Source organism: Sphaeramia orbicularis, chromosome 4 (assembly GCF_902148855.1).
Source record: "Sphaeramia orbicularis chromosome 4, fSphaOr1.1, whole genome shotgun sequence".
NCBI classification, from domain to species: domain Eukaryota; kingdom Metazoa; phylum Chordata; class Actinopteri; order Kurtiformes; family Apogonidae; genus Sphaeramia; species Sphaeramia orbicularis.
Window position 1 is genome coordinate 12,642,517 of NC_043960.1, and position 17,216 is coordinate 12,659,732.

A 17,216-nucleotide genomic window follows, 5' to 3' on the forward strand; every position below is an offset into this window, starting at 1 on the left:
GCATACATACTACATACTATATCCAGACTACCTCTCAACCACCTACTGTGCAATTAATACTACTACTTTCTGTGCAATATCATTCTGACCACAATAACTGCAATTTAAAAAAAAAATAAAATAAAATTCATACATATAATTTCATATATATGTAACTTATTTCATCTTAGGACACATTTATTTATTTATCATTGATATGTATTGTTTTTTATGCTGTTTATTCTATGTATATGTTTGCACTGAAGGAGCTGCTCTTAAATCTCATTGTACATTTGTATAGTGACAGTAAAGGCATTCTATCTATCTACATATTGTAGGCAGTCAGAACAGAGGAGTGTGGGTCATGGTGGTTCACCTCTAACTCATTGTACATATACTGTCATTTGTTCTTCTCTGCACTGACTCAGTTGTCAGTCCAAACTTTGTCTGCTGGACAAGCTTCGGACACATCAGTAGCAGTTAAGTTTGTTCTGATGTATTAGTGTTTAGCTCCACCTTGTGGCTGTATACCACCTCCAAATTTCCCCAAAACACACAGCTGTGAATCAAAGCAACAGGCATGATGTACATTCAAACATCAAGAAAAGGGTTTTCTTGATGTGATGTGCAATTTTAATAGTATTTCATTATGTATCATGTTTTGTGTTTTACTTCATATTTACATGTTCATTTAGATTTATCAGTTATGCATGCATCAGGTGTAGGTTTACAGGTGAGTTTGGGGAAAAAAAAATACCTAGTTGAATGCTGTACTCTATTGTTGACACCTGAAGTTCATCCCCACTTGCTTTATGATCATGACTTAATCCAGCAACATGTGGTTTGCTGTTGGATTGTCAATATCAGCATCGACGTCTTCTTTGCTCCAGTGTGTTGTTAGTTTATTTGGGTGTTGTGGTTATTTTGAGAACTCCTCCTATGCAAAAGGTGGGTTTGTGTGTATGTGTGCCTACAGGTGCTGGATCTGGCTTGTTTCTACATGACAGATGGTGCTGCCATCTTGTTCTCCCCACGTTCATGTTCCCTTCTCTCTCTCTCTCTCTCCTCTCTCTCTCTCTCCTCTCTCTCTCTCTCTCTCTCTCCTCTCTCTCTCTCTCTCTCTCCTCTCTCTCTCTCTCTCTCTCTCTCTCTCTCTCTCTCTCTCTCTCTCTCCTCTCTCTCTCTCTCTCTCTCTCTCTCTCTCTCTCTCTCTCTCTCTCTCTCTCTCTCTCTCTCTCTCTCTCTCTCTCTCTCTCTCTCTCTCTCTCTCTCTCTCTCTCTCTCTCTCTCTCTCTCTCTCTCCCCTTCCCCTCTGTTTTTTTTCTAACTCTCCAGGCACATGCACACAAACTGTCTCGGGAGCATAGTTGTTTTTTTTCTAAATAATACATGCATATATTATACGGGACATTTATTCTGTGGTGCAGCAGTGGTACTTTTTGTCTTTATTTTGTGGTCAGAATACATTTCTGATGATTTGAAGGTCCATTATATGAGATTTAGGAGGCTGTAATTACAGAAATGGAGTGGTAGATTTATAAATATGTTTTAATTAGTGTAAAACACCTGAAAATTTGAATTAATTTGTAGAATGAGCCAGCGGGAGCAGGTCCCTTCCAGAGTCCTCCATGACTCTACCGTAATTCAAAACAGACTAATTCTGCTTTTTCGGCTTTCTAATTGGGTAGCATACAGTGTTGTGCTACCTTAGTTATTATCCTCTCAACTAAAAAGCTCAGAAGGGAAAAAACAAACACCAGCACTGACAAGGGCCTTTTCCATTATAAGCAGAGATGATGAATTTGGCACTCAGGTGATTGGATTCTGAAATTTCCCCACTAAACGTCACTAAATATTACACACCCAACCTTTAAAGCCAAGTTAAGATTAGTTTTTTCAGCGATGATCCTAAAATAGCTGAGCTTCTGGTTTGCACAGAACAGACTTTGAAGAGTTCTGTGTACTTTGTCTTCTACAGTTGCATTGCCCCCACTGTTGTGTGTGTATAACACTACCTGATATCTACGTACAAAAATGCACCACCTGTGCAGTGATCGCATCGCAGTGTAGCTTGCATTTAATAATTCAAAAGCTCATGTAAATTTAACATATTAGTGTGTCACCGTGTGTTTGTGTGTGTCAACATGCTGAGCTGTGTCTGTGCATCGTAGGTAGAATCTCCTGAGCTTCCATTTGATGATGAGGCGTGGCCTCAGCCAGAGGGAGAGAGACTAAATGATGTCCCTGCCCCACCTTTCTCCTCCCTCTATTCACAAAGCCACGCCTACTACCACCAGGTAATCCCGCCTTTGAGCGTGTCGCATGCGTTTATTCCTATCAAATGATAGTCCTTCACAGTGGTCTTTTGTCAGTATTTTAGCATGCTGTTATTATTATTATTTTTTTAAACAATTGGTTCAAACACAGATTTTTGGATCTGTGTTAATATTTCTTGCCTTGATTAGATTATAATACATAAAACAGAAACATTTAAAGGTGCTCCATGTAGCAATTTAGCATTAAATTTATCCTTAAACATGATCAGTACAGGCAAAAAATGCTGACTGTAACAGGTTCTCTTCATACCAGATGGTGGATGAAAAGTGAAAGACAAATTGTGTTCAACATGGTTATATTCTTCAGAAAATAGAAGTGAGCCCACACAGATAATAGACAGAAAGCTATACAATTTATTGTAATTTAGTGAAACAACAGAACAGGAGCAAAAAATGGCATTTAATTTATGTTTCTTACACTTGTATATTTATTAAATTCACTGTAATAGCAGCTTTATTTTGACATTTACATTGAGCACCTTTAAGCATTTTGTTTTAAAGCATGCTGATTTGAATCTAAAAAAACATCCTTTAATAATCTACAGTTCTAAGTACAAAATTGTATTGTTTCAAACACTTGTCACACCCCAAAGTGGCTCGGTGCGGATCGTTCCACGCTGTAACTGTGAACAGTGTTTGTCTGTGACATTTTGTGTATTTTACGTCTTTCTGTGATGTGCATGTGGTTTCACATTAATGTAACTTTTAGAGTCACACAACTTGTTCTGCACATTTATACCTTTGTGTCATCTCCATTTTACTGTTTTTTCAGAAATACATTAGGTCAATAATTAACCACAAAAAAATCAGTTTACTGAGATAGTTTCCTACTGTCTCTGTGTTTGTTTGTCCTCAAAATCTTTTTCATGAGATGAAAACAAAAATAATCACCAGATGCAGAGATGAGAGAACATTCAGTTCTGGGAGTTGTTGAAATAGTTTTTATGTAGTTGCAATTTTTAAACTGCAGGAGGCAGCAGTGGCTAACGCTGGTGTGTGTTGAAGTCCAAGCCATATCAAGACTCCCTGTAAAGACTCTATTTAATATTCAGCTTTTGAGAAAATGAAGGAATGTTGTTGGTGCAGGCATAATAAATGTATAAAGGGAATAGTATAGGTCATTGTTCGTCTGTTTGAGGAAGTCTAAAGCCGAAATGCAGCTTTTACTGCAGCGGGATAATTAACTTTACCTAAATAACTTCACTGGCTGAATTTATATCTGCTGCAGAGAGTGAATGAGGAGGAATTGTAGGGGTATAACACACAAACAACACACACATATGCCATTCACAGACCTTACTGGCTCTTAGTCATTAAGCTAATGCAGATAATTAGGAAGGAAGGGAAGACGAAGAGAACCAGGGAGTGGCAAGAGATGGGATAAAGAGAGAATTATAGGCAGACAGACACAGAGACAGAGGGCAGATTTGTTGCTGGATATTAATCACCCTTTCAGTCAGCCAAATCACTCCTCCCCATTGAATCACTTTCCCTCCTGCTGATACAGTAATACTCAGAACAAGCTAATAAGTCTTATGCACTAAACGTACTGTAATGTTTGACAGTTATTTATGCGGTGTGCGGGGGCCTCTGAGCTGAACAGACTATCAGTGCACATAGAGCTTTTCTGCATTTTGTAAGGAGGACATGCTTTGTGGGTGGTGGTAGACGGTGACAACGCCACAGTGTCAGCTGTGACTGCCAAAACCTGATTTACAACACAGGAATATGGATCACAGTGACACTTAATTCAATTTCTTAAGCGGTTTTCTGGCAGAAGACACGTTGTCTGACACTAATGAGTTAACCCTCAGCAAAATGAATGGAGGTATCATGACCGGTACTCATTACTGGGTCAATAGGTCACGGGTCTGAGTAAACAGCTATTGTTACAGTGGTCAGACATCAGCTACAGGTGTATGTTTACAGTTTCTTTGCTTACATGCCTCAAGTCTTCTTAAATCAATGGGAAAAGGACAAATGTGGGTGTAGATGTTTTACCAATTGATTGAATTAGGTTTGGCTTTCAGATGCTTTTAGGGAACATTGTTGTTATACTTTTAGTACCTTTTAAAATAATGGTGATGTTTTATATTTAAGTTCTTGTCAGTTTTAAGTTTGTTTTTAGTACTGACTTTCATTGTGTTTGTGTATATTAGTGTGGATGTATGGCTGTGATTTCCATTTTGTGTAACTTCTGCTGCTGTCTTGGCCAGGATACTCTTGAAGAGGAGATTTTTAATCTCATTTAGCTTTATTCCTGGTTAAATAAAGCTTATAATAATAACATGCTTATGTTGCTAATGCTAATAATACAATGGTGTGTGCTGTTATGAAAAAAGCAGCTAAAAATGAAAGTGTTGTGGTTGCAGCTGGTACCAATTCATCATACTTTTAATTACATAATTTATTTCGCATTCAAGTGTGACAAACAGCTAATTTGAAATACTGTCTAATATTTCCTGATAGGAACTAACCAATGTAGAAATGAGTCTCTAATGGCTTGCTATCATAAGCATTAGTGTTTAGGATCAAAACACTTACCATTACTTACATTTCTCACATCAAACAGCACCACAGTCCAATTTTTACCTCATTCTGGTGGTGTTGCCTATTTCCATCCATGCGCTTCAGCTGTTTTTCTGCCACCACATCTAACTGCAATGGTACAACTCTGATGTCCTCTCTGAATTGGTCTGTGATAGCCTACAATTTTAAGCAGTTATCCCACGATGAAAGCAGACTTTCTTTCTTGTATCCACATATAGAGAATGACCTGGTCTGTGATTTTTTTTTTTTTTTTGAGGACAGAGGAAGGGGATGACTTTTAATTAGGGATCTTTATATATAACTTGTCAATGCTGAAGTTTCCAAGAGTAGTTGCGCCTTTAATCTTCCATTCATCGTATCATCAATCATGTTTCTTTTTTGTTGATATACAGAGAAGGGGTAAGCACAAGTGAGCGGAACTGATCATGGAGATGTAACTTAGCTCAAACTATTTCCTTCCTAATTATTTATATTTTATTTCCTTTGTCAATGAGGGCAGGAACAACAAGGAAAGACAATCAACTTATGTGTCAGTTAGCAGTTAGCATTAAATAACTATTACATAAAGCACACTATTAATAATATCAATCTGTCATATCTTCCAAATGATTTAGTATTGCTGTAATTAATACTGAAAGCATCTTGTTCTCCTTAGAGGAAGTATAGTGTTGCCGAAAAGAAAAACACCCACCTTCTTGTATTCTGAAAAGACTGAAGCCTGTATGGATTCTTCCTGTGTTTAAGCAGGTGCTTTGCATGGCTTGCAGTTCCTTACGTCTGTTTCTCTATTGCCCCTGTATCTACCAAGGGAGCTGGACATAGCTGTTCAAAATGGTCCTTACCAGAATCTACAAGGTATCTAATGCAAGGGCTGGTAGGAAGCCAGAATGGTTAGGATCCAGTTGAATAGACCACGGTATAGATCTGCACGGCGTCTGACTTTCAGTGCTTCAAGCCACAAGATCAAACCTTTATGGGTTTTGATAATGCAAACCTAAATATACCATAAGAGAAAATTAATTAAATGATGACGACACAATGTGATGAAGTCAGGAGGTTTTAGTTGCTTGTCGGTATTCACAAAGTTCTTCTTCTGCAACTATTTTTTTTTTTTTTTTTTTTTTTTTTCACTTAACAGCGGAATGGTGGTCTGGCTGCTTTTTTGTGTCAACAAATTTGCTTTGCCAAGGGAAACTTCATAAAGTATATGAGGCTCCCCTTGATATTAGACTGTCTTTATTTTGAGTTTTGTTGAACCACATTTTGATGCTGGACCTGACATGAAGGAACAGGGGGAAGGGGGAAGAGAGAAGGGGATAAGAAAGTGGCGAAGACCCTCACAAGAACATATCAACAATGCTAACTATAACAACCATGGTGATAATTATAATGGTAACAATAATTAGAACCAGAACTGAGTAAACTAGGCAGAAAAAAATTACAATAAAACTACTGCAGCTATAATAGTTAATGCTGCACTAACTTATCCTCTGGTGTACATTACTATAGTTTATGTCAGGGTTCTCATGTAAGCACTTGTAAAAAATGATGTGTTGGAGCCTGTTGTGATATAGTCCAACACACTCTGTAACTGCGGTGTTACTGGGTTACCGTGCTATTGGGTTCAGACTGTCTAAGGCCCGCTGAACTGGGATCCAAAATAGGTTATGGGTCAGACTATGGTGGGACTACAGCCAGAACAAGAGAAGGAAACAATTTAAAAAGTGAACGCAGTGTTTCTATGCAAGGCTCTGTCAGTAGTCCGGCCTACCTGTCGCGGATAGAAGGGCAAAGTTGGCTCTCTCAGCAGTCAGGCATTAAACATGCATGATGTGTGCTTTTATTTAATTGGTCCTGAAATATTAATATAGCTGGCATTCACTGGCTGACATTTGACTGGAGAGTGGGAGAGAGAAGAAAAAAGAAAGAGAGACAGGCAGATTAAGGCAGCTATGGTTGTGATATAGCCGGTGTGTCACATAATTGTTGTTGTGTCAGCTGACATGTCTCTGTAATGCGTGTTTTGTTATGGTGGCCGACTGCACACAGACAGGCTGAAGCCGGTGAGTGGCAGGTGCTAATAATATGGTCCCAGTTGTAATTTGTGGCAGTTATGATGATAGCTCACTGCGCGTTGACACTGCAGGCAATGTGACTGATGTGTTGTTTCATTCTTGTGGGAGCTGCAGGATGCAATTGTATGTTTTTGCACTGAATGTTGTGAGTACACTTTGTTAATAGGAACATTTTTTTTTTTTAAATCAATATCTTAAAGTCAGCAACCTGTACAAAGGCTTGTTTAATGTTGACCATGTGGTTTTTCTTGTTTCATACAAAGCTGTCAGAAAAAAATATATGCCCTATGCTATGTCTCAGTATACTTATTATTTATTTAGTGTACCATTAGCATCCACTGTAATGGTCTGCATTTTTTTTTTTAGACGTATAGACGTATAACATTCAAAATATGTTTGTAGTATTTTGGATATTTAAAGTGAGCTTGTCTTGGTCACTTTTCAGTGCCACCTAAAAAAAAAACTGAAACACTTAAAAAATCAGTATCAGTTTGGACTATATTTAGAATATTTTCACCATTTTACCTTTCTGACAGTGATGTGAAGCCCTGAAGTGCTATTCGAAGCCACCTTTTTTGCTCAAAATACAGAAATTGCACCTCTCTGAAAACAGAAGCTGCAGGTCTGTTGTTGCTAGATAGGTTTGTTTCCTAGTTTGGATCCAATCTAACATGTTAAAACACCAAAGTTACACTATAATAGATGTTAACTAACCAATATAGGCAGCAGTAGTACAGTAATATATGTATTCTGTGATGTAAAATTACAGTTTTTGTCAATGATTTATGATACCTAGAAGGATATAAAACAGTCAGAATTGTTTACAGATTTTTTTTTAAGGTAGCTCCAATATGTTTTTCTGCTGCCTGTGTCTCCGGTCGTACAATGCTTATCTTTCTTACCAGTACTCCTGTCTGCTTCTGAAAACTGGAAGAACACCAACTGCCGTCTAATGTTCATAATGTTCATACAATAATTATGAATACGAGCCTCATGCAACCTCACGACACAATCAGAGCTAAGTGTAGAGTGCTCTCAAAATCCTACAAAGTAAATAAAAAGCATGACCACCATCCAGATTGTAAGACACATCACATTAGTTGGCCAATGTAAGGTGTATTTCAGGACTCAGAAAGCAGTTGCCATAGAAGCAGTTCCCAAGGAAACACAGGAAGAAGCTGTGACAGGGGGTCCTGCTCCACCTGTGGCTAATCCTCTGGGTGGCTACAGTAGCTGCAAACCTAAAACATGGTGATATACCATTGCAAACAACTCACTTTAGTTGTACTTGACACCTACCTACCTTATGGAGCTAGCACTTGGCTCCTCATTAACTTGCCTAGAAACAAGCTATTTCAATGCATTCACAAGGCCTCTCTGAGTATCTGCCAAGCTTCAGGGATGCTGTGAGGACACTTGGTAGCCTGGTTCTCTACTTTCTCCTCTCCACTCCAGTCCTTTTTTCCTCCCTCGCCTCTCTCGTCTGTCTTTTCTTTTATCTCAGTCGGTGCCCAGCAACAGCCTGTTGTTTTCCATTCTGGTGTCATGCTCTATGCCTGTATGTCTGTGTGTGTGTGTTGGTGTGTGTTTGTGTGTGCATGAGACGGAGAGTGTGTGGGAGAGTTGGGTGCTGCAGTGTCTGGAAACAGCCTCAGGAGAAGCTCTCTCCTGCGCACGCACACACACACACACACACACACACACACAAATAATGCATATCAGCAACAAACATTTCAGCTAATGCAAGGATGCACATAAACACACACAAGCACACATGTACATTATTTATTTTAACTGACTTGCCACATCATTCAGGTTATAAAGGACTGGAATTTGTCTCTGCGGGGTTTTTACCCCCTTCTACCACCACAGTTTGCAACAGGCATCATTGTGTGCACATGCATGTTTGACGGTGTGTGAGTAGAGGCGGCCGTGTTATGTCATTGGTTGACCAGAATCTAGGGGTGTGGCTTGTACCAGTAATGATATCTGACAGTGAGGGAGAGAGAGAGGCGTCGGGTTGCAGCTCCAATAAAAGACTGGAAAAGACAATTTGCTGAAAGACAGTCAGAGAGAGAGAGAAAGAAAGAAAGAGAGAGAGAGAGAGAGGGTGGGTGGGGGGTGGGTGGAAAAGAGAGAAAGAGAGACTGAATTACGTACTGAGTGAGAGAGACAAGAAGAGAGAGTGAGACTTGGAGCGACATCAGAGATGTAGGAGGGAGGGAGGAGAAACAGAAGAGTTGCAGTATGATTCTTCCAACCATCCACCTACTTCAGATGCTCTCCTCCTCGCATGCATCCGTCCACCTCCCTTCTTTCACCCATCCATCCAGCCACCCATCCCTCCCTCCCTTCTTCTTTCTCCCATAACTAATGGGAGCAGTGACAGAGGGGAGATTGACTGGTCATCTCCTTGGAGGGAGAGAGGGAGGGAGGGAAGAAGGAAGAGGTGGAGTGGAGGAAGACAAAGTGAACTTCCTTAAATAATCAATCCTTATATCCTGCCGTTGCCTGGCCCACTCTGCTCCTCACTTCTCTCTGAAGAGAAGAGGAGAGACAGGAGTTTTAAAGAGGAGAGATTTGGGTCTTCCAGACATGTGGATATTGGACATTTCTCCTGGATAGAGAGAAGATGGGATGATGAACAAATGGATGAGCAAGACAGACGGGTTGAAGGATCGATCAGTAGATGGATGTACATGGACCCTGACAGATGGACTAATTATCAAACTCTGAGAGGACTCTGTTTACCTGCCCTCTACTTTCTACCTCCTCCTCCTCCTTATATCTCCATCTGCCAGCTGCTCTCTCATTTCTAAGGGAGCGGAGGAAAACAAAAGGAAAAAGAAAACAAGAGATTATAAATAGGAGGTGAGAAGATGAAAATATCATCAATAATATCAAGACAAACTTAAGCAGGAGCCAGCAAACGAGACAAGTCGGACTGTATAATTAAGAACAACACCTTGAATGCAGACAGAACAAAGCGACAGGAGAGAGAAGGTGGAGATGAAGCAGTGGGAAAGCGCTACAACATGAACTCCTTATCGTCTGTCTAAAACAAGAACAGACAGCAGAGAATATGAACTACATTTTTGGCAACAACACCCTCTACCCCCGCAGTGCAAGGGTAGGTGGGGCGTCCGGGGGTCAAGGGGCGGGTCTAGGAGTCAAACAGAAGCTAGGGCCCAAACGGGGCTCCTCAGAAGAACTGGCACCTCCGCACACGTCTTCCCCCTCCACCTCCTCGCCCGCCTCCTCCGCCCCCTCTACCTCCTCCTCTCGCTGGCAGCAGCTTCTTATGTTCTTTTCCAGGAGGAGTGCCTTCACTGACTGTATCACAGCCAGCCAGGTACCACCCCTCACAGTCTGTGTGTGTATTATGCCTGAAGGGGGTAGGGGATCAGGGTGGGAAGCGTGTAACGTAACCTGGGCTTTTGTGTGTGTGTGTGTGTGTGTGTGTGTGTGTGTGTGTGTGTGTGTGTGTGTGTGTGTGTGTGTGTGTATAGAGTACATAGGGCTGGTCATTACGTTAGGAAGCATACTCTAGTTTCAGTTTCTTAGCCAAAACAGGGAGGCAGGTGGTTTTTGAATTGATATTAAAAAAACAAAAAAAAAACTGTTTGTGGTTTAGATTTTTGATAATGTTGTCATGGAAATGAGCCTTGGCATGGTGTAGGAGATCCACAGAGCTGGTGTGTTGCCATGGCAAAGCCATCATTTAGCTGAACAGTCCATTGGCAATAGAGCCGAGTTGACATTGATATCTAAATCTTTCCAAGGAGGGAAAGGTGCGAGGTTTACCTGATGAAATATGTGATCATCACGTCACATATTTATATGGTTCCTTTGTTGCGTTGTAGTACACAGAGGTATACAAATCACAGTGAGAGATGGTTTGCATCTACTTAAATAAATGCTGAGGCATGAGTTGTTGTGCTGAGTTAAGCTGACTTTGTAGTTCTGTGCTGTAGCAGTTGAGGCACAGCCACAGAGCCCACGCATGTGGATGATGCATAGGTCGACTGTGGCAACTTTATAGCATTTGGAGACTGCAACAACTGTGATGGCTCTGCCCTTTTCACCTTTTAATGTCTATGAAAAAATACATCATTTTCCCTTCAAGAAAATGAATTTGTGAATCGTGAAGTTAACACATGTGGGCCGTGGGTTTAGGATTCTCCACTGAAATGGGAAACTGTTTTTTTTTTTTTTTTTTTTTTGTCCTGTTTTCACCTGCTGAATGTGTGTGTTCCAGTTTGAACATTGTATGAACTCTTGCCCCATTAGGATATGGCTGCTGTGAGCTGATGTGATTGGCCCTTTCTGAGCCCAGACCCAGCTCCACCTGCTGATACTGGATTCTTCCCTAAGAGTGTTTCATTCTGCCTCGACTAAATGTGCACTTGTGCCTCTGGTCAGCAAAACTGCATGAATCATTTAGTCACACACTTTTGATTACATTTGCATCTAGTTTCTAAAAGCCCCAGTTTAATGTATTTTACCAGCTAAGGACACTAGTTGGGAAAGTAGGAATCTGGTTTGCATACAGGGGTCAACCATGGTTTGAACGGCAGATAACCAATATCCATTATTAGTAATCAACGAGTCAGATGAGCCTTATTTGGTAAAATATGTGTGTATATACTGTATATATACACAGTTGCTGAACAAATTATTAGACCATTAAAAGTCATCAAAAACAGTGGTTAAGCAATCAAGTACTAACTTCTGTGTGTATCGTGGGACTAAAACAGACAGAAAAGAAAACATGAAATGCCTAAAAGCACTGTTTTTGGCAGTACAATGCCATAGATATTGATGTAAGAATTTAAGTAATTTTGGTTATTATTAAGAAAACCATGGAAAATGGATCGATATCAGCTCTTAAATTAAACTCTTATGAGCTATTTTTGTTGTTGTCATTATATTTGTCCAAACAAATGTACCTTTAGTTGTACCAGACATTAAAATGAATAAGAAATTGAAGAAAACAAGGGTGGTCTTATCATTTTTTTCCGCGACTGTATATAAAATACAATTTTAGATATTAGTGTCAAAATTAAGAGTAACACAAATTCAAGAGCAAAAAACTCACTGAATATCCTTCATAATACTAAATAATGTTTATTCTAAAGCACAACTTAAAAATATTATTTAGAAGCAAACAGTACCGAGAGGTCCCAGCAGTTTCTCTTTATAAAGTTAACTGAAAAGTTTAAAAATAGCTCTCTAAAGTTTTATTCTGTACATAAAAAAAAATCAAGTAAAACTTTGTACTGAGATTAGAGTCTCAATTGATAGTCCCATTTTAGCAGCAGCAGATTGTGGTACAGGATCAGAGATGCTCTGCGTGCCAGAGAGGCGAGTCTGTTAGAGCCAAACCACCTCTTTCATATTGATTTATTTGATCTGATATCAGAAAATGCCAGTAATCATACCATTAATTGTACAATTTCTGAATATCGCAACTGATAATTAACTGGGATCATAATCAGTCGACCCTGAGTCATGTAAATGATAAATGAGTCAACCATAACCATTTAAATTGATAATATCAAAGAAGAGAAGTTATAGATAGAAGAGTAAATACGGCTGATTTTATTAATCAAGTTCTGTTCATAGATGACTTTGTCAGCCTTGCTTTAAGAAGCATCATTTGCATTTTTGTTTGAAATTTGTAAGCACCATCATGTATATTGCAGAAACGATTAATCCCTTCTTTGCACTGCAATTGATAAATATAGTCATTTCAGTTTTGGATCCGAACCTGCATTGATCTAAAACCCCTGAATGGATGGGGCGCCACTCAATGTTCAGCTCTGCAGCACTTTTACAGCGGACTGCAGATTTACAGCACAGCCCATGGAAAAAGTTAACTCACCCCCTCCTTTGCAGTAATCACATTGGCCTGTGTTTTCCCAAGGTGTTGCCATTTTCCTGTCTAAAGCACTTACTGGATGACTGATAGGCCATTATATCTAAACACACAAACACAGGCATCACTCTCTGAGCAGCACACATGCACACATACATATTGCTAAACTGAAATACAGTATGCCATTAATCTGTTTAAACTGTATTTTATGTGCATTATTGCGTTCTTACACAAGAACAGTACATACAAGCATGTGATCTTTGCTTCAGACTCAAAGTAAATGGCTGAACAAAACACCCAGAAAAGATTAAATTGATAACGCAAACCCACACACATGCAGTGTTACTAATGGGATAATTCAAGTCTCTGACAAAAGCTGTATGAAGTAAAACAGTGTTGCATCTAAAGGTCTGGAATCTGTTAGACTCCAGAGGGAATCGGAGTTATTGAATAATCTTTTCGTTGCTGACAATAATGGCACTGATGGCTCAATGGCTGTTGGCCAACCAATATTCAGTGGCTCCAGTTATAACTTTCTGTTGTGTCTGCTGAAAGCAAATGCAGAATCATATCACTTTAATTGAGGTTACAAAGTATTAATGGCAGCTGATGGGATCCAGTTGGGTTCAGTCATTGCTCACAGATAACATCATGTGGAGTGTGCAGAATCTAGCCTATGTCTTGAGAATAAGTTGTCAAATATTTCTTTAAGCTTGTTGAATATTTGTGACCTATGCTGGTAATCAGAGACATTATTACTATGCAGGAGACAAAATACAAATACCCAAGAAAGGAAAATGGCAAATAAAAATGTTTGTAGTGTACAGGGAAAGGGTAAATATTACAAAGCTTTACCTACCTCATACCCGTATGACATTTCAATATGATTCACTATAAACACCATTAGATTTATCTTAAACTTAAAAAAAACGTCCACTCTAGAGCTGCACAATATATCATTTGAGCATCATCATCACGATGTACATGTGCACAATAGTCACATCACAGGTCCTGCAATGTAGGAGGCAAAACTCACTGTGTTCCATCTAATTTCATGGGTACCTGACACACACTGCATGTAGCAATCCACCAATCACAAACATTCTTAATCAGTTTGGAGTGAGTCATTGGTAACAACATTGGAAAATGAGCAACAAACAAGAGAAAATCACTGTGAACAAGACTTGGTGTCAAAAAGAAAAGCAATGTCAGTTATCTAGAATTATTTCTGCAACAAGATGGATGATACTGAAACATGTGCTCTGTGTCAACAGTGCCTTGCACCTGTAACCACAACGAGAGGTAACAACTAATTTGTTTGACCATTTACCACCACCACACACCACCACACAGCTGTTATATCCTCCTGAGTATTTTTCATATCGCAATATGTATCGCAGGATTTTAAAAAAATTGCAATGCCAGTTTTTTCCAATATTGTACAACTCTAATGCACACACCATGCTCTTACCTCTAGTCCAGGGGTCACCAATCCTGGTCCTCGAGGGCTACTATCCTGCATGTTTTAGATGTATCCCTCTTCCAGCACACCTGATTCAAATGATAAGCCTATCATCAAGCTCTGCAGAAGTCTGATAACGACCATCAGGTGTGCTGGAAGAGAGAAACATCTAAAACATGCAGGATAGTAGCCCTCGAGGACCAGGATTGGTGACCCCTGCTCTAGTCTATATAATCTGCACTGAAGATCCCGTTCTCTCCAGGATCTCATCCAAACTCTGCATATTTTAGCTGTTTTTGTTTTTTCTCAGTATCAAGGTTGTTATCGTTAATAAAAACTAAAAAAAAATGGTGAAAACTAGAATTGAAAAAATATTTTTGTTAGTTGAAATAAATAAAAACTATAATTAAAAGAAAAAATGATAACTAACTGAAACTGTATTGTGTGCTTACAAAACTAACTAAAACGTATAAATATTATGAACAAAATTCCCTTCGTTTTCGTCTTTGTCAGTGTCGGACTGATATGAAATCGATTTATTTCGCTCAAGCAATTTTACCTGCCGGCACCATACAGGACTTCAGGGTCCGTCACTTCTCGTCCCCGCTCTACCTGGCAACATGGAGACTAAAGTCGAGAGAAAGCAGCAGAGTGCTGTTTGGGATTTCTTTGAATACGAGGGCGAGGAAGATAAAAGATATGAAAAAAACTAGAACTAAACTAAAACTAAGCATTTAGAAAAAAAAATGAAACTAATAAAAACTAGCAAATCTGCTCTAAAAACTAATTAAAACTATCTGAATTAGAGGAAAAAAAAGTCCAAATAAATAAAACTAAATTATAATGAAAAATCCAAAACTATTATAATTGTGCTCAGTATATTTCTTCAGTACTGCAAGTATGTTGTTGGTTGACCTTTCATTTTTTGCTGTTGTATGAGAACTCGAAATAGTTGACAGACATTTATCCTGAGATTTGGTCATCCACTCACAGAATTTTCATTTGTTACTGACCAGTGTTTGTGTTGTGTAGTGGGCTGGTGACCAGTTAAGTGTGTTGCTGAGGTTTGTACTGAGAAACATGAAGAATCTGCTCCAGTTGATTCAAATATCTGTATGTATTGTTTTGTCTATTCTGATTTTTGCATGAAATGTACTGTGTCTAAATTTCATCATATAATGGCTTTAGTTTCTAAACTCAACGACCACATACAGAGCTTTCATCCCGGTGTTTTTAATTGTTTTTGCTGTGAACAATCCGTTTCTCTTTTCCCTAGCCTCCGCCCTGTCTCTGTATAATTGATGAATGCTAAAGTATAGGTATGAAAGTCATCCCGGCTCTTCAGAAAGCGGTCCTAAAAGCTTTAAAGAGGTGTTTAGTGGTCACAGGAAATGGGCTGAAGAGGGATGGACAGAGCAAAGGCTTGGGGGAATAGATAGAAGTGAGACGGTGGATGAGAGAATTAGTGATTGATTAGGACCGTGAGAGAAATCTGATAGTTTATTATTTCAGAGTGGGCACCGTGAACACATCATTGACATTACTCTCATAGATAATATATCCATCACCAAAGAGTATGCATCAAGTTAACTAACAGAGTCACACTAAATGTCAGCAAATTAATCATTTTATTAGAAGACGTAAAGTGATAAATGATTTTATTAATCTATCAGATGCTTGTGTAGATAAAATCTTAGTATGGCTAGTGCCCTTTACTGTGTCGTTTCTACAGATACATGTGTTAAAAAATGATTTTCAATATTCAATACAGCCACAACAGAACTCTTATATTTCAATCATGTTATATTTCACCACTTAAAAATGTAAAACAGTGAGAGACATGTCCAGTTTTCCATAAAATATGCGATTAGCCTATATATTATTCATTTTTACAGACAGAATTCTATACGAGCCACATCATTAACAGTCACACCATATTGCATTTGTTCAATGCAGTCCAAACTACTCTCCACTCTCATAGATAGCTCATTATCCATCTGCTGCTCAAGGAAAGTTTCCACTCTCGCTCTGCCTCATGGGATATCACTGTGCATGTGTAGACGCCTCCCCTTTCCGCCGTCTCTTTGTCGCTTCTTTTTACAACAGTGTTACCAGTGCAATGCAGTGGATAGCAATGGTAAATTAAGGTGCTTACAAGTCATTATAGCTGTAAAATGTAATAAACTGAATTAAGATGCATTTCTGCAAATTGCACATATCTATGATCAGTGCAAACTTGTCATCTTCACATAGAAATGAAATGGCACAAAAGTAATGAAATGACTCACTTATCATGGTCATCATTTGTATAAAACACTGATAAAAAAAACAACAATAAGTTACCACAGCTTACAGACCTTACCGCTTCTTATTCTGTTCAAAAATCTTCACCTTCTGAAGCTGTGACATCTAATGGGAATAAATATTGTAAGAACATGAAGGTCAAAAGCAAAGACTTGGAAACAATAACGTGTTCAGACTTGTTTTAAACCCTCAGGGCGCCATGACTGACGTTTGCTGCTGTGTTGGGTTGACCCCGATCAGCTGTTAGATGTAGCATGCTGCCTTAGCAGTTTAAGTGAAATTGTCTTAGCAAGGACACTTATTCTTGATGTTAATTTTGACTGTGATTTTTTTTTTTAAATAGGAATTACTGAACATGATATTCTATGATGATATTTTGTGTATTTTTAATAAGCACTGATAGTTTGAAGGTCATGTTACCATTTGGGGGCTGGAGGATGCAAATGTTTACAACTTGGACCAGCATTGCCCCTAGTAACCAATCAGTTCCTCCTCTGATGCGGGCGGCATCAGCTGTTGTCATGGTAATGCTGCTATGCTGATCACCAAGTAGAGCATGACATGTGTGCGCTTGTGTGTTTGTGTGAAAGAAAAACAGGGAAGTTTGCGGATAGACTTAAAATCTTCATATA

General features: G+C 39.0%; 1 protein-coding gene across 7 annotated transcripts in view; it reads left to right on the forward strand.

Moving 5' to 3' along the window:
* LOC115417494 (discs large homolog 1-like protein) overlaps positions 1–17,216 on the forward strand; it is a 135,994-nt gene that overhangs the window by 47,006 nt on the left and 71,772 nt on the right. For 2 of the 7 annotated variants that reach the window (XM_030131449.1, XM_030131447.1), the window contains exons 3-4: positions 408–458; positions 2,151–2,276. The exons of 3 other annotated variants lie outside the window; for them this stretch is intronic. In XM_030131449.1, coding sequence (XP_029987309.1) covers positions 408–458; positions 2,151–2,276 — 177 coding nt within the window. Of the gene's footprint in view, positions 1–407; positions 459–2,150; positions 2,277–10,007; positions 10,293–17,216 lie in introns of those variants that run through there. 2 more of the 7 variants (XM_030131450.1, XM_030131452.1) reach the window with 2 other exon arrangements.